At 40.5% G+C, this 27,939-nt stretch overlaps 1 protein-coding gene across 9 annotated transcripts in view; it reads right to left on the reverse strand.

Moving 5' to 3' along the window:
* DLG2 (discs large MAGUK scaffold protein 2) overlaps positions 1-27,939 on the reverse strand; it is a 1,355,189-nt gene that overhangs the window by 678,751 nt on the left and 648,499 nt on the right. The window contains exon 1 of one of the 9 annotated variants that reach the window (XM_075851405.1): positions 10,390-10,799. The exons of 7 other annotated variants lie outside the window; for them this stretch is intronic. In XM_075851405.1, coding sequence (XP_075707520.1) covers positions 10,390-10,467 — 78 coding nt within the window. In that variant the 5' untranslated portion in view covers positions 10,468-10,799. Of the gene's footprint in view, positions 1-10,389; positions 10,800-27,939 lie in introns of those variants that run through there. One more of the 9 variants, XM_075851408.1, reaches the window with a different exon arrangement.

The raw sequence follows: 27,939 nt of genomic DNA on the forward strand, positions 1-27,939 counted from the left end.
TTTTCCTGCAGTCCGCAGCGGCCAGTCCGCATCAATTTTCTGCACATTTTGTGCAGATCCGCTGCAGAATCTGCAACGCAGATTCTGTGCGGCATTGATGCGGACAGTTGCGGAGGAATTCCGCCATGTGTGGTCATGCCCTAATACTGTCCCCTATATACAAGAATATAACTACTATAACACTACCCCTATATACAAGAATATAACTACTATAATACTGCCGCTGTATACAAGAATATAACTATGGTAATACTGCTCCTATATACAAGAATATAACTACTATAATACTGTCCCTATATACAAGAATATAACTACTATAATACTGCTTCTATATACAAGAATATAACTACTATAATACTGCCCCTATGTACAAGAATATAACTACTATAATACTGCTCCTATATACAAGAATATAACTACTATAATACTGCCTCCTATATACAAGAATATAACTACTATAATACTGCTCCTATATACAAGAATATAACTATTATAATACTGCCCCTATATACAAGAATATAACTACTATAATACTGCCTCTATATACAAGAATATAACTACTATACTGCCTCCTATATACAAGAATATACTATAATACTGTCCCTATATACAAGAATATAACTACTATAATACTGCCCCTATATACAAGAATATAACTACTATAATGCTGCCCCTATATACAAGAATATAACTACTATAATGCTGCCCCCTATATACAAGAATATAACTACTATAATACTGCCCCTATATACAAGAATATAACTACTATAATACTGCCCCTATATACAAAAATATAACTACTATAATACTGCCTCCTATATACAAGAATATAACTACTATAATACTGCTCCCTATATACAAGAATATAACTACTATAATACTGCCCCTATATACAAGAATATAACTACTATAATACTGCCCCTATATACAAGAATATAACTACTATAATGCTGCCCCCTATATACAAGAATATAACTGCTATAATACTGCCTCCTATATACAAGAATATAACTACTATAATACTGCCCCCTATATACAAGAATATAACTACTATAATACTGCCCCTAAGTACAAGAATATAACTACTATTAAACCGCCCCCTATGTACAAGAATATAACTACTATTAAACCGCCTCCTATATACAAGAATATAACTACTATAATACTGCTCCTATATACAAGAATATAACTATTATAATACTGCCCCTATATACAAGAATATAACTACTATAATACTGCCTCTATATACAAGAATATAACTACTATAATACTGCCTTCTATATACAAGAATATACTATAATACTGTCCCTATATACAAGAATATAACTACTATAATACTGCCCCTATATACAAGAATATAACTACTATAATGCTGCCCCTATATACAAGAATATAACTACTATAATGCTGCCCCCTATATACAAGAATATAACTACTATAATACTGCCCCTATATACAAGAATATAACTACTATAATACTGCCCCTATATACAAAAATATAACTACTATAATACTGCCTCCTATATACAAGAATATAACTACTATAATACTGCTCCCTATATACAAGAATATAACTACTATAATACTGCCCCTATATACAAGAATATAACTACTATAATACTGCCCCTATATACAAGAATATAACTACTATAATGCTGCCCCCTATATACAAGAATATAACTGCTATAATACTGCCTCCTATATACAAGAATATAACTACTATAATACTGCCCCCTATATACAAGAATATAACTACTATACTACTGCCCCTAAGTACAAGAATATAACTACTATTAAACCGCCCCCTATGTACAAGAATATAACTACTATTAAACCGCCCCCTATATACAAGAATATAACTACTATAATACTGCCTCCTATATACAAGAATATAACTACTATAATACTGCCCCCTATATACAAGAATATAACTACTATAATACTGCTCCTATATACAAGAATATAACTACTATAATACTGCCCCCTATATACAAGAATATAACTACTATACTACTGCCCCTATATACAAGAATATAACTACTATAATACTGCCTTTTATATACAAGAATATAACTACTACAATACAGGTAACTGCATACCTGACTAACAATATAGGTGCACATTATTATGTTTTTTATCATGCCAACCATGGCAGTCAAGAAAAGAAAAAAGCATATTCTATATATCACAGACAGGGTTTCAGCTAAAGTAGTTTTACAGTTTGACAATTCTACCAAACAACTCGCATCTAGTATCTTTTTTATGGATTTCCCGAGCCCGTCAGTATAACATCAGTAATACTGAAGTCACATTTCAGTTAAGGTTCTTTGTGGCATTAGTAATACTCAATATTTAATACAGAAGACGTCTTTACCTTCTCTATACATAATTACCTGGATATAAATGGCGTCACCCTCTACCTGTGATCTCTCACCCTGCCGCTGCACTGTAGGCAGCATTATTTGTCAAGCCTTCAATTAATTGAACAGTCAGTAAAAGTCTATTAAGTCAAGATACAACCCACCGTCATCCACCTACATAGGGTAGGCATGCTATGGTAACTTCAAAATTATACAATGTCTTTTAATATACTACAAGAAATATATGAAGTACGTAAATGCTGGTTCACAACATTCCTTAAATGGTTGTCCACTTTGGACAATTCCTTTTTGTTAGAAAGGTCCAAAATGATAAACTTATAAACAGGGTTTTCCCAGTGATCAGCTGTGATCTGTGGGGAAATCTTGCAGTAAGTGTTTAATTCCCCTGTAGCTCCTCCACAGGGGAGATTAAGTATTACACAGTTCCCATTTAACTCAATTGATTTTCGGTGTAATGCTGGGTCCTCCAGAGGGAGATATGCTCTTTGTAGCTGCTCTCTGCTTCTGGCTAATAGATGAAGATCCTGAATGAGTTACTTATTGATGTGTGAAATGTTTATGATGTAATTAACCCGTTCCTGCAAATATCACGTCCTAATTGCAGTCACCTAAATGCAACAAAATGTTATAGTATGTCCTGGTGATCATGCAATCGCCGCGAGAGTGTGGCCATGACTGACAGCGGGGCTACCACTGTAACAAATGGGATCTAATCCCGGCCGTTTAACCATTTATATGCATCTAAGGAATTTGACTGGGAGTAAGGGTGCTTTACAGAACTCTTTTCCGGATTCCTGACATAGAATCATAGCATCATTTAGCAGCCACAACTAGGGAGAGCTCACTACATTGAATGCAATACTAGCTGTATAAATCCATACGCATGGAGCTCCCCCTAGTGGTGGCTGCAAGCAGCCAGAATTTTATCATGTACTGTGTAAGGAAAGCAGAGGATTTGGAGCGCTAAGGGTAGATTTATCAATGTATTTGTTTCAGTTATCTGCCGTAAATACATTGAAATATATGGTTTTCAGACCGTGCGTCAATATTAACAAAGCTCTTTCTATGTCTGAATACCAGAGCTCGGAATGTTTTGGCGCTCTAAGTGGGGGTGGGGCCCATACTATGTTTTTCTATGTTGCCCTAAGATTTCTGTATGCGCCCCTGAGTAGATGCTACTACGAAGGTCCAAGTCAGCCCAATGCTTAGTCTTAATGGATCATAGTGTATTATTTCCAATATTATATGCCATATACTGTAGACCCCGTTGTATTTATTTTTATAAGACTGTATATTTGGAATGGTCAACAGATATATTTTTGAGAATAAAAAATTTCCATCCTCAGCTCTAAACCTTAAGAGGGTCCCTAGAGGTTACGGACACTTGTCATCTATGTTTTCTAGGACGATCTCCTCGAAATTGGTCATTAAGAGACCATGTAGCTGAATACTCAGCTAAGCTTAGGACATGCGATATCCTTCCCTGCAGGAAGCCCCCAGCTACTAGAGTCCTGGTAAATAAATCATAATATAGAATGGATTACGTCTCCTTCATATTACATAACCGTGTTTATGATCACAGCTTCACGTCAACACTTTTCCATGTGTGCTCTATTTTTACACTGCTCCTTCCCAGTACTTCAAATCAGCATCAACAGATGTATCTGCATTTACTTAATTGCAAAGTGTTGACAGATTATGATGTTTAGTAAAGTGATGCAAAGTTATGCTCCAGCCGACGTACTGGGACGCTCAATCTCAAGTGCTGAGCTTATAACAGACATGTCCATCAAAAACATAAGGGTGTACTTATAAGAAATAATTTGTGTCCCCTGACTGTGTCCCACACTGTGCCTTTGAATAAAAATATGTCATGAACTATACCCCTAAATAAAAATATGCCTCACACGGTGCCTCCTGAATAAAAATATGCCCCACACTGCACACTCTGTATAAAAATATGCCCCACACTGTGCCCCCTGAATAAAAATATGCCCACACTGTGCCCCCTGAATATAGAAAATAGCCAGACTGTGCCCCTTGAACAAAAAATTTGCCATCTTGTGTCTCTTAATAAAAAAAACTAGCCACACTGTGCCCACGGATTGCATAAATAGTCCCACTGTGCCCCTGAATACATAATGAGCCAGAGTGTGCCCCCTCAAAAATAATAGCCACAATGTGCCCTCTAAATACATTAGCCACAATGTGCCCCCAAAGAAAAATTAGACACTTCATGACCTTTGAACACATTAGCCACAGTGTGCCTCTCAATAAAAAAGAATTACCCGACCTGTGTCCCCTGAACAAAGAATTTGCCACCTTATGCCCCTAAATAAAATAAAACAAGACCCACTGTGCTCCTTGAATGCATAATTCGTCAAATTGTGCCCTCTAAATACATATATAGCCACACTATGCTCGATGAATACACAATTAGCCACAAAGTGCTCGCTCATTAAAAAATTTGCCACACTGTGTCCCCATGAATACATTATTAGCCACACTGTGCCCCCTAATCACACTAGAGACACTGCGCCAGCTCAATAAAAAACAATAGCCACAATGTGCCCCCTGAATAAATTAGTCACACTGTCCCCCCTTAATACATTATTGGCCACACTGTGCCCCCTGAACTAAATTAGCCACACTGTGCCCTCTCAATAAAAAAAAAATGCAATTGCCGCATTGTAACCTCTTAATTACATCCCACCTCTCCCCGGCTCGCTGTTATTTTAACAACCGGTTTGGTAGAACTGGCAGCATCCCACCTCCAAGTGTGTCCTCCCAATAAATATAGGGCCAACAAATTGTCCCACATTAATAGTGGCAGCAGAGTACTTCACACAGCCTTAGCGTTAAATGAGTATTCCGGCCTAAAACATTTATCACCTATCCACTGGATAGGTGATAAATGTTAGATTGGAGTAGGTCTAACTAATAGGACCCCCAACGATTGCTAGAACCGGAGATACCATCCTCCCCCAGCAACACAAGCACGGTAAAGTGGAGATTGAATGGAGCATCAACCAAGCACGTGTGCTGCCTCTCCATTCAAAGTCTATGGGAGTGACGGAAACAGCCAGTACATAAATGATAAATGTCGTAGGCTAGAATACCCCTTTGAATTAAACATTTTTGGCAGTCTGTAGCTGCCACAAGGGGGAGCTCACTACATATATATTTATATAACTTCCACTAACGCTCTAGGGGCTGCCAGTAGTCTTTTGCCAGAGACTCACCTACTCAGCTAAGAGTGCAGGTCTGCCCTATTTCGAGAGACTCCATGTCAGTCCAGTAGAATAGGCAAGTTAAAGATGATAATATAAAAAAATAAAACAGCTTTCTTCCGGTGCATGGTGATCCAGAAATCCATACAATTCTTATTATGTATGGAGTATAGCTCCTCTTCCTGCATCCTCATGACAACACTTCCTGGTTCTGTGATCTGGCAGCTAAGTGTTCCCAAAGTGACATTGGATCTTATAGCAACCGATTAGACTCCATTGTTAATTTCCTAGCACAGGTAAGAAAATGAATGAAGAGGTCTGATTAGTTGCTATGAGGCATCCCTAGAACAATAAGGTGTGTAGCCAGAGCATAGGGCCGAGCAGATTTCTCATTGGGAACACAGGCAAGAAAGCTCAGCTCATAGGCAGCCTTTAACTTCAGCCTCTGATAACCCAGGAATAACATAAAGCACACTATGGGCGTTTCTGGTTACTCAGATTTAATGAAATACTTCAGGCAAAACATATACAATGTGTATGTATGGTGCAGTTCCTCAGGGGCGGGGCTTAACAGAGATCAAAGAACACCCAAAAGAGGGTGTGTTTGTCATACACTCCCCCTTAGGCTAGAAGTCCCCATAGTGTTTTTATAGTTACATAATTAGTACGGTTGAAAAAAGACACATGTCCTTCAAGTTCAACCAAGGGATGGGAAAAGGGAAGGGAACAATTTCTACACATAGGAGGTAACATTTTTTTGTTGTAGGAAATTGTCTAATCCTTTTTTAAAGCCAATTAATGTAGCTACTGTGACCAGCTCCTGCGTTGACTATTCCATAGATTCACAGTTCTCACAGTAAAGAAGGCTTGTCGCCTCCGCAGGTTGAACCATTTTTTCTCCAGACGGAGGGAGCGCCCCCTTGTTTTTTTAGTTTTTTTTTACAAGGAACAGGATTTCACCATATTTTTTGTATGTGCCATTAATATATTTATATAAGTTAATCATGTCCCCCCTTAGTCGTCTCTTTTCAAGGCTAAATAGGTTTAATTCTTTTAATCTTTCCTCATAACTTAGATTATGTTACAGTGTTCCTTTAAATAGTCAATTTTAGACTTAAAGAGGCTCTGTCACCACATTATAAGTGCCCTGTCTTGTACATGATGTGATCGGCGCTGTAATGTAGATCACAGCAGTGTTTTTTATTTAGAAAAACAATCATTTTTGACGGAGTTATGACCTATTTTAGCTTTATGCTAATGAGTTTCTTAATGCCCAACTGGGCGTGTTTTACTTTTTGACCAAGTGGGCGTTGTGGAGAGAAGTGTATGACGCTGACCAATCAGTGACCAATCAGCGTCATACACTTCTCTCCATTCATTTACACAGCACATAGTGATCTTACTAGATCACTATGTGCAGCCACATACACACACACACTAACGTTACTCAAGTGTCCTGAGAGTTAATGGACATCACTACCAACCAGGACGTGATGTCTATTCCGAATCCTGACACTTTGCTAAAGTTTGTGTGTCATTTACAGCACAGCAAGCGTAATCTCGCGAGATTACTCTGTAAATGACACCCAGCGTGAACTCGATGTGCTGTGCTGTAAATCACACACAAACATTAGCGAAGTATCAGGATTCTGAATAGACATCACGTCCTGGCTGGACGCAATGTCTATTAACTCTCAGGACACTTAAGTAACGTTAGTGTGTGTGTGTATATGGCTGCACATAGTGATCTAGTAAGATCACTATATGCAGTGTAAATGAATGGGGAGAAGTGTATGACACTGATTGGTCACTGATTGGTCAGCCTCATACACACCTCTGTACAACGCCCACTTGGTCAAAAGTAAAACACGCCCAGTTGGGCATTAAGAAAGTCATTAGCATAAAGCTAAAATAGGTTGTAACTCTGTCAAAAATAATCGTTTTTCCAAATAAAAAACACTGCTGTAATCTGCATTACAGCGCCGATCACATCATGTACAAGACAGGGCACTTATAATGTGGTGACAGAGACTCTTTAATACAAAATCTTGGTGCAACTTCTAGGGCAGCAGAAACTCCTGGCAGACAGGAGATATTGGCAGGTAAAGTTAAAATGGGCCGGATTTCCTTTGGACACTCGAAACTTGTTAGAAGAATCCCTTGGACAATAAGCTGAATACAAAGTGTCCCCCTGATGGGATCATCAACGATCAGCTGTAATCTCTGGGGAAATATTAAAAGTGTTTCATTTCCCAGCAGCGCCACCACAGGGAAAATTAAGCATTACACAGTGCCCATTCATATCAATGTGTTGATCGCGTAATACAGGACAACACAGGTCCTCCAAAGCAAGAGATGTTCTTTGTTCAGGATCCTCATCTCTAGGCCAGAGTGGAAAGCGGTTACAGAGGACCCCTCCTCTATTAACTAAGAATTCTCAGATAGGGTATATAGTGGGTTTTCTAACTTGGACAATCCCTTCAAGGGGGTTTTCTCACCTGGGACATTTATTCCCTATCCATAGGTTGTATGATAAATGATAGTATAGTGGGGTGCCATGGATAGAAGATATATGGTCCACAAAAACAAAAACCCTTTAAGTAGGCATAGCCTCAGGAAAAAAAAAAAGCTGCGTTCAGACATGGCGGATTTCTTGCAGAAATTTGTTGCGGATTCTGCACCAAGAATCCGCAACACAACATTATACAATGTATGTGAATAAGGTTTCTAAAGCCCAATTCACACGTAACAGAATTTTCCACTGTTTGAGGTCATGGACAGCCACAGAGCCCTCACTGTCCCCAGCACTGATCTGCATGATTAGTGTAGGGCAGAAAGTGAAGCTAAATGCATTGTGCACATGGCTGGAGACTGGGGAGGCCAGTAAACCACCAGACCACCAGGTATTCACCTTCTCTTCTACCCTAGACCCCCAGGGAATAAAATATGAACCCCCTCTACTACACTAGACCACCAACCTATCTAAACTCTTTGATAATATGGGTCAAGTTACCTGATTGGTTTTCAGGACCCTCTTATTCCCAATTTACAGCAGTGGCACGTTGATATATCTTAAAGAGGGGTCAAAATTCACTAAATCCTGCAAATGAAATCTGTTTTTCATTTTCTGAACAAATGTAGTATCGCTGATATTTTCAGATGTAGTAGAGAAGAATATGTATTTTTGCACAACTCATCGTGAGGTCACAATGTGTTAATTGTTGATCTACATAGGACTGCAGGTCAACCTACGGACTAATTCACACTCACTTGAGTTATCACAACAGAGAAACAAAGCAGTCCCAAATAGTTAAATAGCAAATTCAGCTCTGCTACATCTTTACACACTGAAGAATCTATCTTTCGGTATATTGTGGCAGAGATTCTCATAACATTCAATTAAGACAACAAGACTACACTCTCCAACCGATCAGACACAATAATATATGAACTGCATTCAAAGGTGTAACAGAGCCGAATTTGTCATCTGGCAGAGCAAACCCTGATATCATGATACGTTATAATTAGTTTTCTATGGGTAAACCTACTACATTAGCTTACTGTACACAGAAGAAACAAGTGAATGACAAATGACAAATTCAGCTCTGCTACATCTGTATATATGATAACGTTTGTGGTTGTAGCAATTTGCAGCTAATGATGATAATATGATTTTTATACCAACAATTAGATGCCGTAAATCTAAGTGAGAAACCCCAAAATAAGCTACAGAAAAGTGAAATTCTAGTTGCCAAATTTCCATCTTCCGGAGCACAACTTTGAATAATTGCAGAATTACCTCTACTACACAAATGAAACCACTAGACCTACTTTTTTTTTATCAACATCATCCACAAATCCATTCACCTTATCATTTCAGTACTATGATTAACCTCAACGCTGCCAGGGCTTATAGCCACAGATATAGCAGAGCTGAATTTGTCATGGAATTCTCTCCCTAGTGCGCTGTGGTAACTCTGAGTTAAGATACTGTAATGCAGTAGCATTACCTGCAGTCTCATGAAAAAGCGCACTTAACACATTGTAGTAATCACTATGGAGTTGTGACAAATGACAAACCCGGCTTTACTGCTTCTGAAAACATAAGGCAGCTTCATAAGAAATGTCAATCTGTTAGGACAGAATGTAGGCAAAACAAGAAAAGGACGAATTATAATATTAAAAAGTTAAAATAAAAAAAATTAATACTTTAAATTTATATAAAATAATATAAAATACTACTACTAATAAAGGATATAAAATATAAAGTAATAAAAATAATAATATCAAACAATTATGTAATTATGAAATTAAATAATCATAAAAAATATATAAAATATAATACTTCTTAGAATAATAAAATAATATAACAAATAAATAATTTTAAATGATACAAAAACAATATAATAAATAATAATAATACTTATAATAAAAATATGTAATACTAATACAATAATAATAATAATAATAATAATAATAATAAAAAACCACAATATAAAAGAATATTAAAGAATACAAAAATAACACTATAAAATAATATAATGATAATAAATGATAAATAACAATAAAATAACTAATAATAAAATGATATATAAATAAATATATATATATATATATATATATATATATATAAAATGAAAAAAAAACTAATAGAATAATAATAATAATATAAAACAATAGTACAAATATAACGCTATAAAATAATAATATAATGATAATAAAATATAACGAATAATAATAATAATAATAAAAATATGCCAATGTAAACTGTCTTGTACCTTTTGCAATTTGGCTTTCCTGGCATTGTGGACAAACCTGCGCCCCAGCTTCTTGGCATACCAGATAGAGGCAAACATATCTCAGATGAGGGCTTCAGACTCAAGGAGCTGGATGTGGAGGTCCCTACTGCTCAGCTCTGTAGCCTGGAGATGTTGCTTTCCTGCTCACAAGTATTACACTGTGTGGGAAGCCTGAGATAGTCAGTCTGCAGGTAGATTTACATGCTGCCAGCAGGGTGGCTTCTGCCATGTAGCATCTCTGTACCCAGCTCACATCCAGTCTACTGCTAAGTGCTTGTCTGCTGCAGTTCTTAAGGAGAGAGGATGATGATGATGATGATGATGATGATGATGATAACTAGATATGTGCTAGCTGGGCTGTGAGGGCACAGGGGCTGCACCATTGCTTTATACAGAGTCACTATAGTCATGTTATAACAATGGGTTTTCTCCATACTGGGGAGGGGGGCGCCTTAGGAAAACACATTTGCTTTTATAGGCTCGGAAAGCAACATCCAACTGCTATAAAACTGCAATACAAGCAACATTAAAACAAATTGTTCACTGCTCTAATAGGTGCTAGACCATTCTGCGGGAGGGGAAATGAGAAATCTCTCATAGGATTAGCATAAGGCGGCTGCTACGATCAAGACGGATGGAGACGTGCGTTATACTACTACTACTACTACTACTACTACTACTACTACTACTACTACTACTATACTACTACTACTACTACTACTAATAATAATAATAATATAGTAAAACATTGAGATATAATAATAGCGATCTTACATTATAATCCGATATAACACTCTTCTTAATAAAATATTATACTATGGCTTTTGTCCCATCATAAATTAATCAAGAATCAGGAGTCCCTACTGTTCCGCATTATGGACGGTTAGGCAATACTGACTCTATGTTTGATGGTGCCCTGCGCTCTATCTTGTGTTGGCGCCCTCTCTCCCTATGAGGTGTACTACCATACAGTGTACAAAAAAAACATACAGTGTCCAATTATCAGTATCATACAGTATGGTGCCCAAATAATAGTGCCATATCTTGGCCAAATAACACTTTTATACTGTTACCTAAATAACAATGCTGCTACTCTGCAAAAATAATACACAGTAAAAGTGCCACACAATGCCTAAGTAATACCACCATACAGTGCTGAAATAATACCACCATACAGTGCTGAAATAATACCACCATACAGTGCTGAAATAATACCAACATATAGTGCAGAAATATTACCACCATACAGTGCTGAAATAATACCAACATATAGTGCTGAAATAATACCAACATATAGTGCTGAAATATTACCACCATACAGTGCTGAAATAATACCAACATATAGTGCTGAAATACCACCATACAGTGCTGAAATGCCAACATACAGTGCTCAAATAATACCACCATAGTCTTCAAATATTACCACCATACAGTGCTGAAATAATACCACCATACAGTCTTCAAATATTACCACCATACAGTGCTGAAATAATACCACCATACAGTGCTGAAATAATACCACCATACAGTGCTGAAATAATACCACCATGCAGTGCTCAAATAATACCACCATACAGTGCTGAAATAATACCACCATACAGTGCTCAAATAATACCACCATACAGTGTTCAAATAATACCACCATACAGTGCTGAAATAATACCACCATACAGTGCTCAGATAATACCACCATACAGTGCTCAAATAATACCACCATACAGTGACCAGATAATACCAGCATACAGTGCTCAAATAATACCACCATACAGTGCTCAAATAATACCACCATACAGTGCTCAAATAATACCACCATACAATGCTCAAATAATACCACCATACAGTGCTGAAATAATACCACCATACAGTGCTCAGATAATACCACCATACAGTGCTCAAATAATACCAACATACAGTGCTCAAATAATATCACCATACAGTGCTCCAATAATACCACCATACAGTGCTCAAATAATACCACCATACAATGCTCCAATAATACCACCATACAGTGCTCAAATAATACCACCATACAGTGCTGAAATAATACCACCACACAGTGCTGAAATAATACCACCATACAGTGCTCAGATAATACCACCATACAGTGCTCAAATAATACCAACATACAGTGCTCAAATAATGTCATAATACAGTGCTCAAATAATATCACCATACAGTGCTCAAATAATGTCATAATACCACCATACAGTATGCAAATAAAAGCTCAGAAAATAAAGTATTCTAATAATAATGCTGTACACTGGATTAATAATACTGCTACTGTATATAATTAATATAAAGCTTGTGGTGGTCACAAGCCTCAGGTGCCAGGTAATCTGTGGTGCCACCTTCAGCGGACGAAGCTGATGCATCCTATGTGACCGCACCGGTCACACACCCCTAAGGCTGACCCTGCCGTTAGGCATTCCATATGTCGCCATATGGTGCCTCCGCACAGCTCCATATCAAGGAGCTATTCTCCAGCCTATATACAGGGGTGGACTATATGTGGACTATATGTGGAGCACTATATACAGGGGTGGACTATATGTGGAGCACTATATACAGGGGTGGGCTATATCTACAGGTGGGGCTATATACAGGGGTGGGCTATCTGTGGAGCACTATATGTATTCATGTACTGAGCTTGGTTCTGGTGTTGTGTATCGAACTATATTGCTTGTAAAATGTACAAATATTTTTATGCTCGCGTTACATAAAAAGAAATGTGAAAAAGAAATGACACGTCATTGATTGGTAGAGAAAACAAACACGGCGAGGGGGAAAGAGATGTCAGGAAAGAGGTTGGGGGGGGGGACGCCAGACTGAATCTTTGCCCCGGGTGCTGGAGAACCTAGCTACGCCTCTGCCTTGCATATAGTGCCACACAGCAACCCCCCCCTGTATATGACCACACAGCAATTCCCTCCACCCTGTATGTACTGTCACACAGCCATTCCCCCTCCCCCTCCTCTCCCTGTGTATTACCACATAATCCCCTCAAAAAACAAAAGTTTGTACTTAACTTGCCCCGCTCCCGCGACAGACGGAGCGCTACACTGCCATTCGGGCGGGATGCATGTTCAGACCGGTGTGATGATGTGACGTCATCACGCCTGGCTGAGCAAGGAGTCTTCCCAGCGCCTTATAGGCTGCAGGTCTAACGTGGCCTGCAGCCTATAGTATTCATATGTATCTGCGTCCTTAGGACGCACATACAAGTAAATGTGGCTGTTGCTAGCACTGGTGCCCCCTCCGGTGCATGCCACGCCACTGCATCCGCCCGCCTCCCGTGACAGTGCGCGGGCCTTAAACTTTATTAAGCAGGTGGACTGTAAAAGGTGCGCGGTCACCTTATAGGGAACAGTGGTTCCGAGATACCAATGGTTGTCAAGGCAGCATGCCCCCAGGTCTGTAATGTTTCACCTTAATAGGAGACAGTTAAAAATACCATACAGTGTATGATATCAGTGATCTAACGATCACATGTTCAAGTCCCCTAGGGGAAAAAAAACTATGTTAGAAAGCAATTATAAAGTTTTTAACATTATACAAAAAAATAAAACAAATGTTAGAAGTTAAAAAATTCCCATTTCTTTCATTTTCAAATAAAATAATGTAAAGAATAAATATATAAAGATTGGTATTGCCGGCTCTGTAAAAGTCAGAACTATCAGTATATACGGTTATTTATCCCACACGGTCAACACCGTCAAAAATAAAAACAATTGCTGTTTTTTGGTTCTCACCATCTAAATAAAATGGAATAAAAAGTGATCAAAGAGACTTACGTACCCCAAAATAGTTCCAATAAAAACTTCAGCTCAATAAACAGGAAAATAAAAAATAGTTATGGCTCTCAGAATATGGTGACATGGAACAATATTGTTTTTAAATAAAATCGTATTTATTTTGTAAAAGTAGTTAAACATAAAAAAAAACACGGTATATTAATTTGGTATCGCCATAATCGCTTTGACCCGTAGACTAAAGTTAACAATTTTTAGCACACAGTGAACGCCGTGAAAACAAAACCCAAAAAACAATGGAGTAATGGCTGTGTTTTTTTCCATTTCACCCCACAAAATATTTTTCAAGATTCTCAGTACATTATATGGTACATTAAATGGTCCCATCAGAAAATACAACTCGTCCAACACAAAAAACAATACCTGGATCCGGCCCTGCAAGAAGTGTAGACGGGAGGGTTTGAGGTCTGCAGGATCTGCAGTCATTGAGCTTGGAAGCTGAAGAATTTTTCACGTTCACATGGAAACTATGGTTTACCTTGTCAATGTGATTGCGATGTTGGATGTCACTTCTTGCTCTTGTAGGTTTTCAAATTAAAAAAAATATCTAGGAAGACTATGTCTGGGCAATTTCCCAACAACGATCCAGGATTTTCAATGGGTGACAACCACATTGTCGTGTATATTTTGTTGCCACTTAATGTCTTCCTGGCTGTTTTCTTTAGGTTAAAAGGCTATTGCCAACTAACCAGTCACATACACCGAAGCTCCTGGGCCCAGTGCAAAATCTCTAACAGGGCCACCACCTACCGTGTGACATTTATAACACTGGTGTCTTCTCATGTGGTGGAAAAAAAATGTTTACACCCCTTCAGGCACCAGAGCCTGGGTGAGACTGCTACCTCTGCATCCCCTATAGCTACCTCCTGTCCCTCATTGCAGTGGGCAGGAATTTGTACACTGCCTGTGACATGCTGCATGCTGCTGCACACGGCACAGCCTCTCCTGTGCCTAAGACCTGAATCTGTGACTCTTCAGCTTCCTGCTCACAATTTTGAGCAATCTATTTCACTATACCTTCTGATAGAGAAGATCTGACCACAACATGCGATGCCTGGGCAAGGAATCATGGGACATAGATTTACAAGAGCTCATGCTAGCAGACAGGGATTTCTACAATCAATGGTGGACAATCAAGCTGATTCTTTTCTAAAAATAAAGTTACAGGTGACGTGGGGGGGGGGATAGAAAAACACTTTTATAATTTGGACAAGGTTAGGGGGTGGTGGAAATTATTTCAGTGTCTTCCAGAGTTTCCCTTTAATGACCTTTTCCATATATATTACTTCTGTTACTTCTCCTTTAAGGTAGGATCTGCCTATTTATTGTCGGCTTATTACAAAACTGTAAGGCAGGAATCCTCTGTATCTCATTTAAACATTCCAATTCCTCAACTCCGCAGATGAGAACAATTTGTGTATTTGGTCAATAACTTTATTGCTTCCTCGCGTGTTTACGGCAAAATGACTGAACTACTTAGAGGACAGAAATGATTGGCTTTCTCCCGCGCCTTAAAATAGTTTGCTGTTTCTTTAATCGAAAACTACATTTTACCTGAAGGCCAACAGCGCTACTGAAGACATTAAAAGAAAACATAATCTCCATTTTTAATCTGTGATAAATTAGGACTAGTGATGCGCTGACAGCTCCAAAGTGAAATGCGATGTACAATAATTAATTCATGCTTAGAAGGCTAATAATTAATATTCATGTCTTACTTCTGGCATCAAATTAATTAAGGCTCATCACTATTCAGTCCCCATCTTTGGGGCTTTTTCTATAAAGAAAATAAAAATAATATAAAAAATATATAATACAATATATATTTATGAGGTAGAATAGATTTGAAAAATATCAAACATTTTTAAAGGTAGAACTCGAATATCTCTTAATATCTCTTAGGGGAATTTCATAATTAGTTATTGTATATTAGTAGAAGACAATGGTGGGAGGGCGTTCAGCTATAACCAGGATTGCCCGCTGTTGTGAAACTCACCAAGAAGTGGAACCTAGCCATGTGGCAAAGACTTAAGCAGGGGCGGAGTCTGGGAACCTTCCCGTTCTTCACCCTTAATTACCTTAGATGCCCAGGTCTCGGTAGTCATCTAGTGGTTGTTGTAGTGATCCTGCAGAGGTCATTGAGAAAAGTGGCAGATGCGTGGTCACAAAACTACAGCTCGCCCCGCAAAAAACAATCACTCACATCGCTCAATGGACAGAAAAAAATAATAATGAATCTTTGTAAAAGTAGTAAAACATAAAAAAAAATATATAAATTTGGTATCGTCGTCATTGCATTGACCCACAGAAGAAAGCTAACCTGTCGTTTTTACCGCACGGTAAACGGCGTAAAAACGAATCGCTGTTTTTTTCCTCATTCCAACCCACAAAAATAATTTTTTTCCTATTTCCCAGTACATTACATGGCACAAAAAATGTTGTCGGGAAACACGACAACACGTCCTGCAAAAAAGAAGCCCTTATACGGATATATGGATGGAAAAAGAAAAAAGTAATGGCTTTTGGAAAGTGGGGAGCAAAAAAAGAAAAAGAAAAACGATAAATTGCTGCAGTGGCAAAAGGTTAAAGAGGCCTCCGTGGGTGAGGGTGCGGACAGAGATGATGGGGCACGGGAAGAACGTGAAGAGGGGTCGTCCTTCTCGCCAGAGAAGGGCGGAGAATTGAAGGAAGGAAAGGGAGCGGAGGTGCTCCAGGAAGATTTTCCATGGGGTCACCATGGTAGATTTTCTTCAAGGTCCAAAAACACCCCGGCATTAAGGGGTTAACATTCGCATATATTTTAAGCCGATTCTTAGTGCACTTTCTTTGGACATATTTTAGCTCCTGCTTATTTTGCTTATTTCTTTCTTTTTGAAAGTTAAGACGACAGCAATGTTTCATCCGTTCCCTCAATCTCTAAATTGAAGTGCGGTGTTCGGAACGCGACTATTGATCCAATTCAGTAAAATGTGTTTGCCAAGAATATCTACTTAATCTGTAAATTGGTTTGTGAGTGCACAAATCTGCCGCCGGATCTGTGAATTGCATCAAGGGGTTGAAAAGGGAAAGATTTACGTTTAATATCCATCGAACGGGAAAATAAATTCTGCCTATTGTTTATAAGGTGTTCAGGATCCAATTATTGTAAGGGAGAAGTTTGGTTTTAGTGTTACTCCAGGACTACAGATTCTGGTTTTGGTCTTTTCTATGTATCTTTAAATACAAAATATTTGAATCCCGAATTGACATTTAAGCCCCACCCTGTTCTGCATAGAAACACCCCCAATAATGGCAGAAACACTCTTTTTATACAAATTTATACAAACCCAACCCCTTTATAGTCCCCATCTGTAACATCTATGGCCACGGCTCGTCGTTCTGACTTACCCCTCGACGGCCATGGCCATGGACATCAAAGTAACTTGCAGCGTCATCCTCCTGTAAGGCGCTGGCACTCACTTCCTGCTTTCGAGACTGTCTCCCGGAGGGCGCGCGCGCCCGCGCGTGCACGGCCTTAAAGGGCCAGTGTGCGCATATTGCAGGAAGTTTGCAATCTAGCCCAGAAGGCTACTGGGCTATAAAAAGGGCCCTGCCCTCTTGTTCTTTGCCTGAGCTTTTCCCAAAGTTTGTCTTGCTAATGGTCCCCTAGTGTCTTCCAGTTTCCAAGTGTTCCCTGTTCCTGTATCCTGTTTCCCGTGCTATCCAGATCCAGTACCGTGCTGAGCTGTTGTCGTGTTGTGCTGCATTCCACGCCTGTTCTGCTACACCACGCCTATGTCTACCTGCTGCCTGGTCGCAGCCGAGCCTGCCTTACTGCTGTCCAAGTCGCCACAGGTACTCTTTCTGGACTATAGACTCTGTATTTACCTGTTTGGTCAGCTGCCGTTCCGCTACGCGGTACGGTCCAGTGGGTCCACACCCCGCATTGTGACACCAAAGTGGGTCAGTACCGCAAAACAACAGGACTGTTAGGAAGAATGATGAATAACCAGATCATTTGTTTGCTGTTTTGCTGACCTTGTTTATCGTTCCCTGAGTCACATTATGACTTATACAGCATTTACAAAGCTGCATTCAAAATTCTGCTGGCTTCCTGTTAGCTCTCAGGCAATAGATCTCACATCCACCAGTGGAATTGATTCTGGGTGCCCACCCTACAGGTACTAGAAAATATTAGGCTAGGTTCACATCTGCCTTCATCGCAGATCCGGTCAAAAATGGCAGAAAGGTAGCGCAGCATGCTGCGCAATTTTTCCTGGTAAAGTGATGGACACCATGACAAAATATTGTTTGTTTTTTCAATGACACAATTTGGGTGGTTCATATCATTTATTAATTAACCTTTATTACATTTGGGGGGGGGGATAAAATAGTAAATCTGCATATTTTTTTTTTAGGCCGTGCGGTATAGATATTATAATATCTATGTTACCTCGAGGTGCCACGGTCACTATTGACTGCTGCATTTAAAGGAATGATACGGCTAGGTTGATGGTTATCTCTGATCCTAGCCGTAGAATGTGGCACCATCACTGTCATTCGCAGGAACGACCCGAGAACCATGACAAACTATTACGTCACAGAGTGGGAATGGGCTAAGAAGGGAAAACAGTCTCTGACTACCCAGCTGTAAGAAACACTACGATTGCCAGCAGGTACTGAAGGTCTGCAGCCGTCAGCTCATGCTAGGTGTTGTAGTTCCCCAACAGATAGAAGGGAAGAGGAAGACAGTCACAAAAATTGTACAATGTATATGTCAGGGGCGTAGCTAGGGGGGGGGCAAGCGGGGCATGTGCCCCGGGCGCAGTTCAGAGGGGGGCGCCAGCACTATAATTGTACCTGTGTCGCAAGGACACAGGTACAATTAGAAGCAATGAATGACCGGGCACGTACCTTTTGTACCAGTGACGCTTCCGTCGATGAAAGGCGCTGACTGACTGACAGGGAAAGTCATCCTGCCCAGCCAATCAGCGCCTTTCAAAGACGCCGCGTTCAACCCCCTGGAGACCTGCGCAGAAGAGAGCAGGTCTCCATGGCTGCCGGACGGCGTGGGAGCGGGAATAAGGTGAGTGTGAATATTTTTTATTTTTTATTGTAATAGAACTGTGTGGCTGTATCTGCGGGGGGGACTTTGTCTACACGGGGGGGACTTTGTCTACACGGGGGACTTTATCTACGGGGGGGCTGTCTATCTACAGGGGGACTATATCTACAGGGCTGGGCTATATACAGGGGGACTATATCTGCTGGGCTATATACAGGGGGACTATATCTACAGGGCTGGGCTATATACAGGGGGACTATATCTACTGGGCTGGGCTATATACAGGGGGACTATACCTACAGGGCTGGGCTATATACAGGGGGACTATATCTACAGGGCTGGGCTATATACAGGGGGACTATATCTACAGGGCTGGGCTATATACAGGGGGACTATATCTGCTGGGCTATATACAGGGGGACTATATCTACAGGGCTGGGCTATATACAGGGGGACTATATCTACAGGGCTGGGCTATATACAGGGGGACTATATCTACAGGGCTGGGCTATATACAGGGGGACTATATCTGCTGGGCTATATACAGGGGGACTATATCTACAGGGCTGGGCTATATACAGGGGGACTATATCTACAGGGCTGGGCTATATACAGGGGGACTATATCTACAGGGCTGGGCTATATACAGGGGGACTATATCTACAGGGCTGGGCTACATACAGGGGGACTATATCTACAGGGCTGGGCTATATACAGGGGGACTATATCAACAGGGCTGGGCTATATACAGGGGGACTATATCTGCTGGGCTATATACAGGGGGACTATATCTACAGGGCTGGGCTATATACAGGGGGACTATATCTACAGGGGGGCTATATACTGGAGTGGGCTGTCTATAGAGCACCATATACAGGGGTGGGCTATATAGTATATAGCCCCCTGTAGATATAGCCCCCTGTGTATATCCCAGCCCTGTAGATATGGTCCCCCTGTAGATATGGTCCCCCTGTAGATATGGTCCCCCTGTAGATATAGCCCCCCCTGTAGATATAGCCCCCCCTGTAGATATGGTCCCCCTGTAGATATTGTCCCCCTGTAGATATACCTATACGGCAGGGGTAGCACTAAATTGAGCTGTATTTGTTCTGGGGCTGTATATATGTACTGAGCTTGGTTCTGGTGTTGTGTATAGAACCATATTGCTTGTGAAATGTACAAATAATTTTATGCTTGCGTTACATAAAGAGAAATGACACGTCGATTGGTAGAGAAAACAAACATGGCGAGGGGGAAGGAGATGTTGGGGGGGGGGGGGGGGCGCCAAACTGAATCTTTGCCCCGGGTGCTGGAGAACCTAGCTACGCCTCTGTATATGTATTACAGTAGAATATCCCTATATTTCTATGGAGGGAACTGGGAGTACTCGGCCCTGGCCCCTGTCACTGAGGGCACAAAACTGCAGCACAATACTAAGTAGAGAGCTCTCCCTTAGGCTTCGTTGACATCTGTGTCAGGACTCCATTCATGGGTTCCGTCGGAGCTTTCCATCAGGGGAACCCATGAACAAAAACCAAACTGAAACAAACGCAAACCATAGGTTTCCGTTTGCATCACCATTGATTTCAATGCTGACGGATCCGGTGCAAATGGTTTCAGTTTGTCACCGTTGTCCGTTTGTCACCATTGTGTAAGGGTTCTGTTTTTTTGACAGAAGCAATACTGCAGTCAACTATGCTATTCATTCCAAGATTATGAAAACATGGCTGCTTTCATGCAGAAACACCACACCTGTCCATGTGTTGTATCTGGTATTGCAGTTCAGCTCTATGGAGGTAAATTGGTCTGTGCTGCAATACCACACACACAACCTGTGGGCAAGAGTGGTGCTGTTTTTGGAAGAAAGTAGCCATGTTTTTCTAATCTTGTACAACCCCATTTAAAGCCTTTGCTGTTTTTTTATAGCAATATAGCAGTGTGTCTACTAAATGTAGCTGAATGAAACCAGTGAGGGGGAATTGAACATGTTATGAGTGATCAAGCCGTTGAAAGAGCTCCATGGTAACAGAGAACTGCGGCAGTTTCCTCATTTCATTAGAAATTCTCCCAAAATAGGAGAACCATCTAACAATGCCATATACTAGAAAGAACATGTTAAACAGATTCCTCTCGTCCATCAAGTAATAATGGTCCAAGGAACATGGATTCATTCAGATACGGCACATAAGCGTGGTCTTCTGAGCAATGGAGAAGAAGTCAATTAAGAAGAAGGACAAAGAACAAAGACTCTAAGAACTAAGCCAAGAATGGCCGCCAAGCCTCGACAACTTTTTAGGAATGTTTTTCATTTAGCCATCATTAAATCATTTTCTTTTTCTATAATCATCGCACTTTAATATTCTCTGAAATCAAAAAAGTGTTCAAAAGAAATCATTTGAGAAAACTTAAATAAGTTATAAACACAGGGATAGACCTATTGCATGTGCCACCTGTACCGGGGACCTGAAGATAAGGAGTCAACAGCTGCCTTAAAGGGGTTTTCCAGAATACACATTTGTGGCCTATCCTTAGGATCGGTGGGGATCCCACTCCTGGGATCCCCATCGATCAGCAAAACGAAGAGTGTTAGAAGACATTGAAGGGCTTTTGTGCTCGAGCAAGCACCACGACCACTTAATTTAGCTAGGCCCGCCGGCTGCAGGGACGGTACTGATGGAAATTACCATTAGATCCTTGTCCACGATTTGTCAAACCACTGATTGATCACCTCTGGTTTGAAAAATCGTGGTGTGTAAATATGCATTAACGGGGTTTTCCAGCATTTTACATTGATAGGCCATAAATGTGTGATCGGTGGTGGTCCCAACCCCAGTTCCACCAGGGCACTTCATTCTGCTGATCATGGGGATCCCGGGAGTTGGACTCCCACCGATCACATACTGTATTGAAAGACAAATTTAAGGATAGTCTATCACTGGGAATACCAGGGAAACCCATTTAATGTTTCTTGTGAGTCAAATATTGGAGTTCCTATGGGAGGAACCGATGACTCACGAAGACTCAAGCTTGAACACACCAGTTAATATAAGCAAACCCTACAAAGTAAGAAGTGGTTTCTTAGATCATACAGAGTGGTTGCCAAATAAGAGTTGATTTGGTTTCACCTTCCTCTGTAGATCACAAACATTACTAGAACAGGAAAGTTCATAAAATTACTAGGGATGGACTGAAGAAACAAACTCATGGTCATTAGGGAACGAATGGCAAAAAAAATGTTCTAGAAGAACTCAAAATAAAAAAAATCAGACCCCAAAGAATTTAACACCATATCATAGGATTTCAGAGGTCTGGGGTCTGGGGTCTGAATATATTTAGGGGTCTTGGATCTGATTAATTTAGTGGCCCTGTCTGCAGTAGGAATATATTTAGGGGTCTGGTCTGTGGTCTGAGTATATTTTTCTGATCTGGGCTCTGTATTAATTTTGCAGTCTGTAATGGGTTGGCACAATTTGCTTTATCTGCCTAGGGCACCAAAATACCTTGTCCAAGCCCTGCTCCTAAGCATAGTGCTGTGGAAATTAAAGACCTAAAAGGAGCTTTCTGGTTTCGAAAACTCATTTTCTAATACCCTATTAGGGAATTATAAGTTAAAGGGGTATTCCAGGATCCAGCATTTTTCACCTATCTACTAGATAGTTGAAAAATGCTTGATCAGTAGGGCTTCGACTGCTGGGAACCCCACTGTTCGCCAGAACAGCGACCCCAATCCCCTGTTCCCCCAGCTGCAAGATGGTGGCTAGGAAGAGTTGGAATTGAGCGGAGGCCTCTATTGTCAGCCTCATAAACTTTGAATGGCCACCGCTCGATTCAAACTCCTCCTAGCCGCCATATTGAGGGGGAAGGCAGACTATATTAACTCGTTCTGTCGGTCAGTGGGGGTCCAGTGGATAGGTGAAAAATTCTGAAGGCTGGAATACCCCTTTAATAAAGTGTGGACTCATATTAAGGACCCTCATATATATTAGCCAGAGCAAACAGAGGTTAGAAAGACAGTCTCTCCCTTTCTGCAAGACCATGAAAGTCCACTCATCACACTGGCAGCCCACTGATGGGAATTGTGTAATGCTTCTTTTCTCCTCTGGAGGCACTGAAGCCTGTTGGCAAATTGGACATTTCCTTTCAGGTTCCCCCACAGATTGCAGTAGGTCCTAGCAGTGGGACACCCTGTGACCAGCTTATCAGTGGGGAATCCTTCTAACAAAAGGTGATTGTCCAAAGTGGATCATGGAAATCTTTTGGTTGACAGTAGCAACTTTTGACAGGCAGCTGGTCAAACTTGTGCCACAATAGATCCAGGTTACCCCTAAAGTCAGTTTCTTGCATGACCCATGATTTATGTTGGCAGCAGCCTTACCTTGGCTTTCATTATAGTCTTTCATTTTATTAGTGTATTGAATGCATTCATTGAGTTGACAAGCTGCTCGGAGAATGTGTCATGGGTTACCTTCTCTAGTGGATCTCCAGAAACCTGAAAACCACTTCTATCTGCCTTGCCCTGACACCGGTATACACAAGACGATTATATAGGAGTAGAGAGAACTGGTATAAATCGATGTTTAGTTAGTTATTTTCTTTTTCTTTCTTTTTTGCACATTTGCGTAATTACTTTAGTTAATGATCGAAAAACGTTTCTTTATTCCAATGCATAAAAACGAAAAAATGAAGTGAAGCAACTTTACAAATTGTCTTGATCACAAATATACTATTGTTTTGGCATGCTACTCCTAAGCAGATCTATGCGTTTCTATGGTTACAGACTACAAACAATCTCTATGTGTAGTCTGGTCCTACAGTTATGTATTACTCCCCTCCCTCTGCCTCCTACTTCTTGATAAGCTACTCCTGGACAGACATTCGTTGCCAGCACAGTTCATTGTTAATCACCCCCAACAGGTAATATATTCCTGAGGAGAATTCTGAACTGCATTTAGACACAGAAATCCCAACTTGCACAGTGATGTCTTTGTGGGCATTGAGAGAAGGATGGGAAGGGAGTGAGCATGCCTCACAGGGAATGCCCACTGAACTCAAAACCTGCAGCTATAAAAGCAGACATGTTACAAAAACAATAAAAGAAGCCACATAAAAATAAGTGCAATAGTGCAACTGGATCCTCTTAAGGTACACAGATAGGCAGAAATTATTGAAATGTATCCACTCTTTTGTCCGTCTTTTTTTTAGACAAGCAGTCTTTCCTAATAAAAATGAATTAGATAGACTGCCTAATACAAAGAGCAAAAAGATAAGCTCTTTAATACAGTTTGGGGAAGCTTTATTCTCCCCGCACACACAAAAAATAAACTACAAACTTGCTAACCTACAAAGATGTACTGCTACTTCTTAACCGTACAGCACAACATGGCCCTAAGTATGTGGAGTCCGCTCTTAATAAATGAATTCAGGTGTTTAAGTCACGCCCATTGCAAACAGGTGTATAAAATCAAGCACACAGCCATGTAATCTTCAGAGACAAACATTGCTAGTAGTATGGGTTGTCCTGAAGACTTCAGTGACCTTTAAGTAATTTTTTTTTTATCCACTAGATGTGCCCCGGTCACCTGGTAGTGTTATTATTATCCATCAGATCTACCTCAGTCACCTGTGTTGTTATTATTTGCTAGATCTTCCCTGGTCACCTGTAAGTCTTATTATCTGCTAGATCGGACCCAATCACCTGTGTTATTATTATCTGCTATATCTGCCCTGGTCACCTGTAAGTGTTATTATTATCTGCTAGATCTGCCCCAGCCACCTGTAAGTGCTATTATTATCTGCTAGATCTGCCACGGTCACCTGTAAGTGTTATTATTATCTGCTATATCTTCCCCAGTCGCCTCTAAGTGCTATTATTATTTGCTATATCTGTCCTGGTCATCTGTAAGTGCTATTGTCATCTGTTAGATCTGCTCCGGTCACCCTTAAGTGCTATTATTATTTGCTAGATCTGTCCCGGTCACCGGTAAGTATTATTATCTGCTAGATCTGTCACCTGTAAGTGCAAATATTGTGAAGTGGAAGCGTCTAGAAGTTACAACAGCTCAGACATGATGCGACATCATGCAAACTGACAAACTTGTCTTTCCACAAGAGTAGTGGCTAATGTAGCCGCAGTAGAGCCAACTCCATATTAACCACCATGTTTTTGGAATGTGATGTCCAATAAGCTCATCAGTGTGATCGTCAGATGCCCACATAATTTTGGCCATATACTGTACTCCTGGAAACTTATTGCTAGACTCTCATAGTGATTTTTACTCTATTTCAATTAATCTTAAATGCGGGCAAAACTATTTTTTTGCAGTGAATATTATTATGTCATAAGGTACATTTCTGTATTATCCAAAAATGGCATAAGGCTGAATTCACACGAGGTCATTACGTCCGTAATTGACGGACGTATTTCGGCCGCAAGTCCCGGACCGAACTCAGTGCAGGGAGCCGGGCTCCTAGCATCATAGTTATGTACGACGCTAGGAGTCCCTGCCTCTGCGTGGAACTACTGTCCTGTGCTGGAAACATGATTACATTACGGGACAGTTGTCCGGCAGCGAGGCAGGGACTCCAAGCGTCGTACATAACTATGATGCTAGGAGCCCGGCTCCCTGCAGTGTGTTCGGTCCGGGACTTGCGGCCGAAATACGTCCGTCAATTACGGACGTAATGACCTCGTGTGAATTCAGCCTCAAAAGTAAAAAAAAAAAATGTATACAAAAACAAGCGCTTTCATTTTGAATAGAGCTCGGAAAAAAGTCTACTATGCTTATTTCTTTTATCATATTTCTTCTTTGGGCTTCACATAATTGATTAATGTTTAATAACATCCACTGCCCTGTTGGTTCAGGGTATTGAAATTTATGGGGATAAATCCAATATTTGAGTATTTGAAATGAAAAAATTTCTATGGAAACCAGTTGCAACTTTTTTTTCTCTGCATGGCAAGCCAACTAAACCTAACCAGCCCACTGATCCCTGGCTTCATGTTCATCCTCTACATAACAAAGCTATATATATATATCCCCTTCCCTGGCCATGGCAATGAGAAAAATAATTCCAGGCACTGCCACCCTGTCCATTTAACCTTCGTTAAAGCAGATACAAAATCCCGGATACAAAAATCACCACAATCAAATACAATAGACAATAACGGAGGAGGGAGGTCAATACCTGCAATGGAAATCGTATAAAATAATTGGAATAAATCAACAATATTGCCCCATAGACCCTGAAGGTGTCTCCATAAACTTACCCCAAGTGGGACCAGTGGAGCACTAATAATACTGATCATAGTTGGACATTGTGCAAACCACGTAACGACCTCCACATCAGACCACAACACGCATTTTCCCCCGCAGCTTCATCCGGGGGCACAGACCACTCTACTATTAGCCACAAAATAGTGCCATTTGGCTAATAGGGGCTATTAATTCATACACCAGATTCAGAGTCATGAGTCCATTGTATTCATGAGGGTAGCACCACCAAATACTATTGTGATGACAGGCCATCATGTGACATGTGTGGAATTAGAAATACTCTACAGCCCTACACACCTTTATTCGAGTAATTTTTTTGCGCACCAAAAAATGTCCAGTGGCATTTTTTGCCCAGATAGTGTCATAGATAGCCCACATAAGGCCATACGTTGCCCACATCACAGTAAACACAGAGCCAAGAGAGTTACTTGATTATTTCTCTTCCTTATGTAGCTCCAACATATTCCGTAGCACTGCACAGATGGGGCTCACAATCCAATTTTTCTTTCCCTCATACACTAGGGACAATTTAATCAAACTCATGACCTATGTTTGAGGGGTACGTACAAACCCTATGCAGATGTTGCCCCTGATTGGATTTGAACTCAGGTCCAAATCTCTTTAAAGCAACAGTGTTAACCACTGATGGCCGAGGGTAAGAGAAGCCACACCCATGGTGATCAACTGATCACCACGCCAGCTTCTGTTTGGAAAGGGTTTGTCTTTATGAGACAATCCCTTAAGTTAAACTATATTGTACGCATTCTCACCATAGTACTTTCCTTTATGTCTTATGAATAGCACAGCCAATTTCTACCTGAATGTCTTGCCAAAACTTGCCAACTCTCCCGAAATGTCCAGAAACTCCTAGAAAAGGAATAGACCTCCCCTGTCAAGCAGGCAAATCTCTCGGGTGTCCCACGTCTTCTTTAAAATTAACTCACCTCTCCCAGTTCCTGCAGTCCTCTTCGCTTCTCGGCGCCGCTGTGTCAGGTCGTGGTCTGGGGCGATGACAGGGAGCAAAGAGGATTGCTGGAACGGGGAGAGGTGAATATCTGCACTCCTAGTCTGAGGTCTATATTAATTAAGGGGGTCGGGTTTGTGGCTCTTTCTCCGAAAAGCCGATGTAGCAGAGTACGGGCTCATAGAGTTTATATTTAGCCGTACTCCGATACATTGATTTCCGGAAAAAGCTGAACAGACACGACGCGGCTGAGTGCTCACACTTCGTTTGAGCGATTGGTGGGGGTCTCAGTGCTTGGACCCCCACCAATCAAAACTGACATGTCACTATGACATGTCAGAAGTTTATCAAATGTTTAGTTACCCTTTAAGGGTCTGGTCTGGGTTTGTATTTATTTAGGGGTCTAGTCTGGGGTCTGTTATAATTTAGAGGGGATGG

The sequence above is a fragment of the Rhinoderma darwinii genome, chromosome 2 (genome assembly GCF_050947455.1).
Source record: "Rhinoderma darwinii isolate aRhiDar2 chromosome 2, aRhiDar2.hap1, whole genome shotgun sequence".
Taxonomy (NCBI): domain Eukaryota; kingdom Metazoa; phylum Chordata; class Amphibia; order Anura; family Rhinodermatidae; genus Rhinoderma; species Rhinoderma darwinii.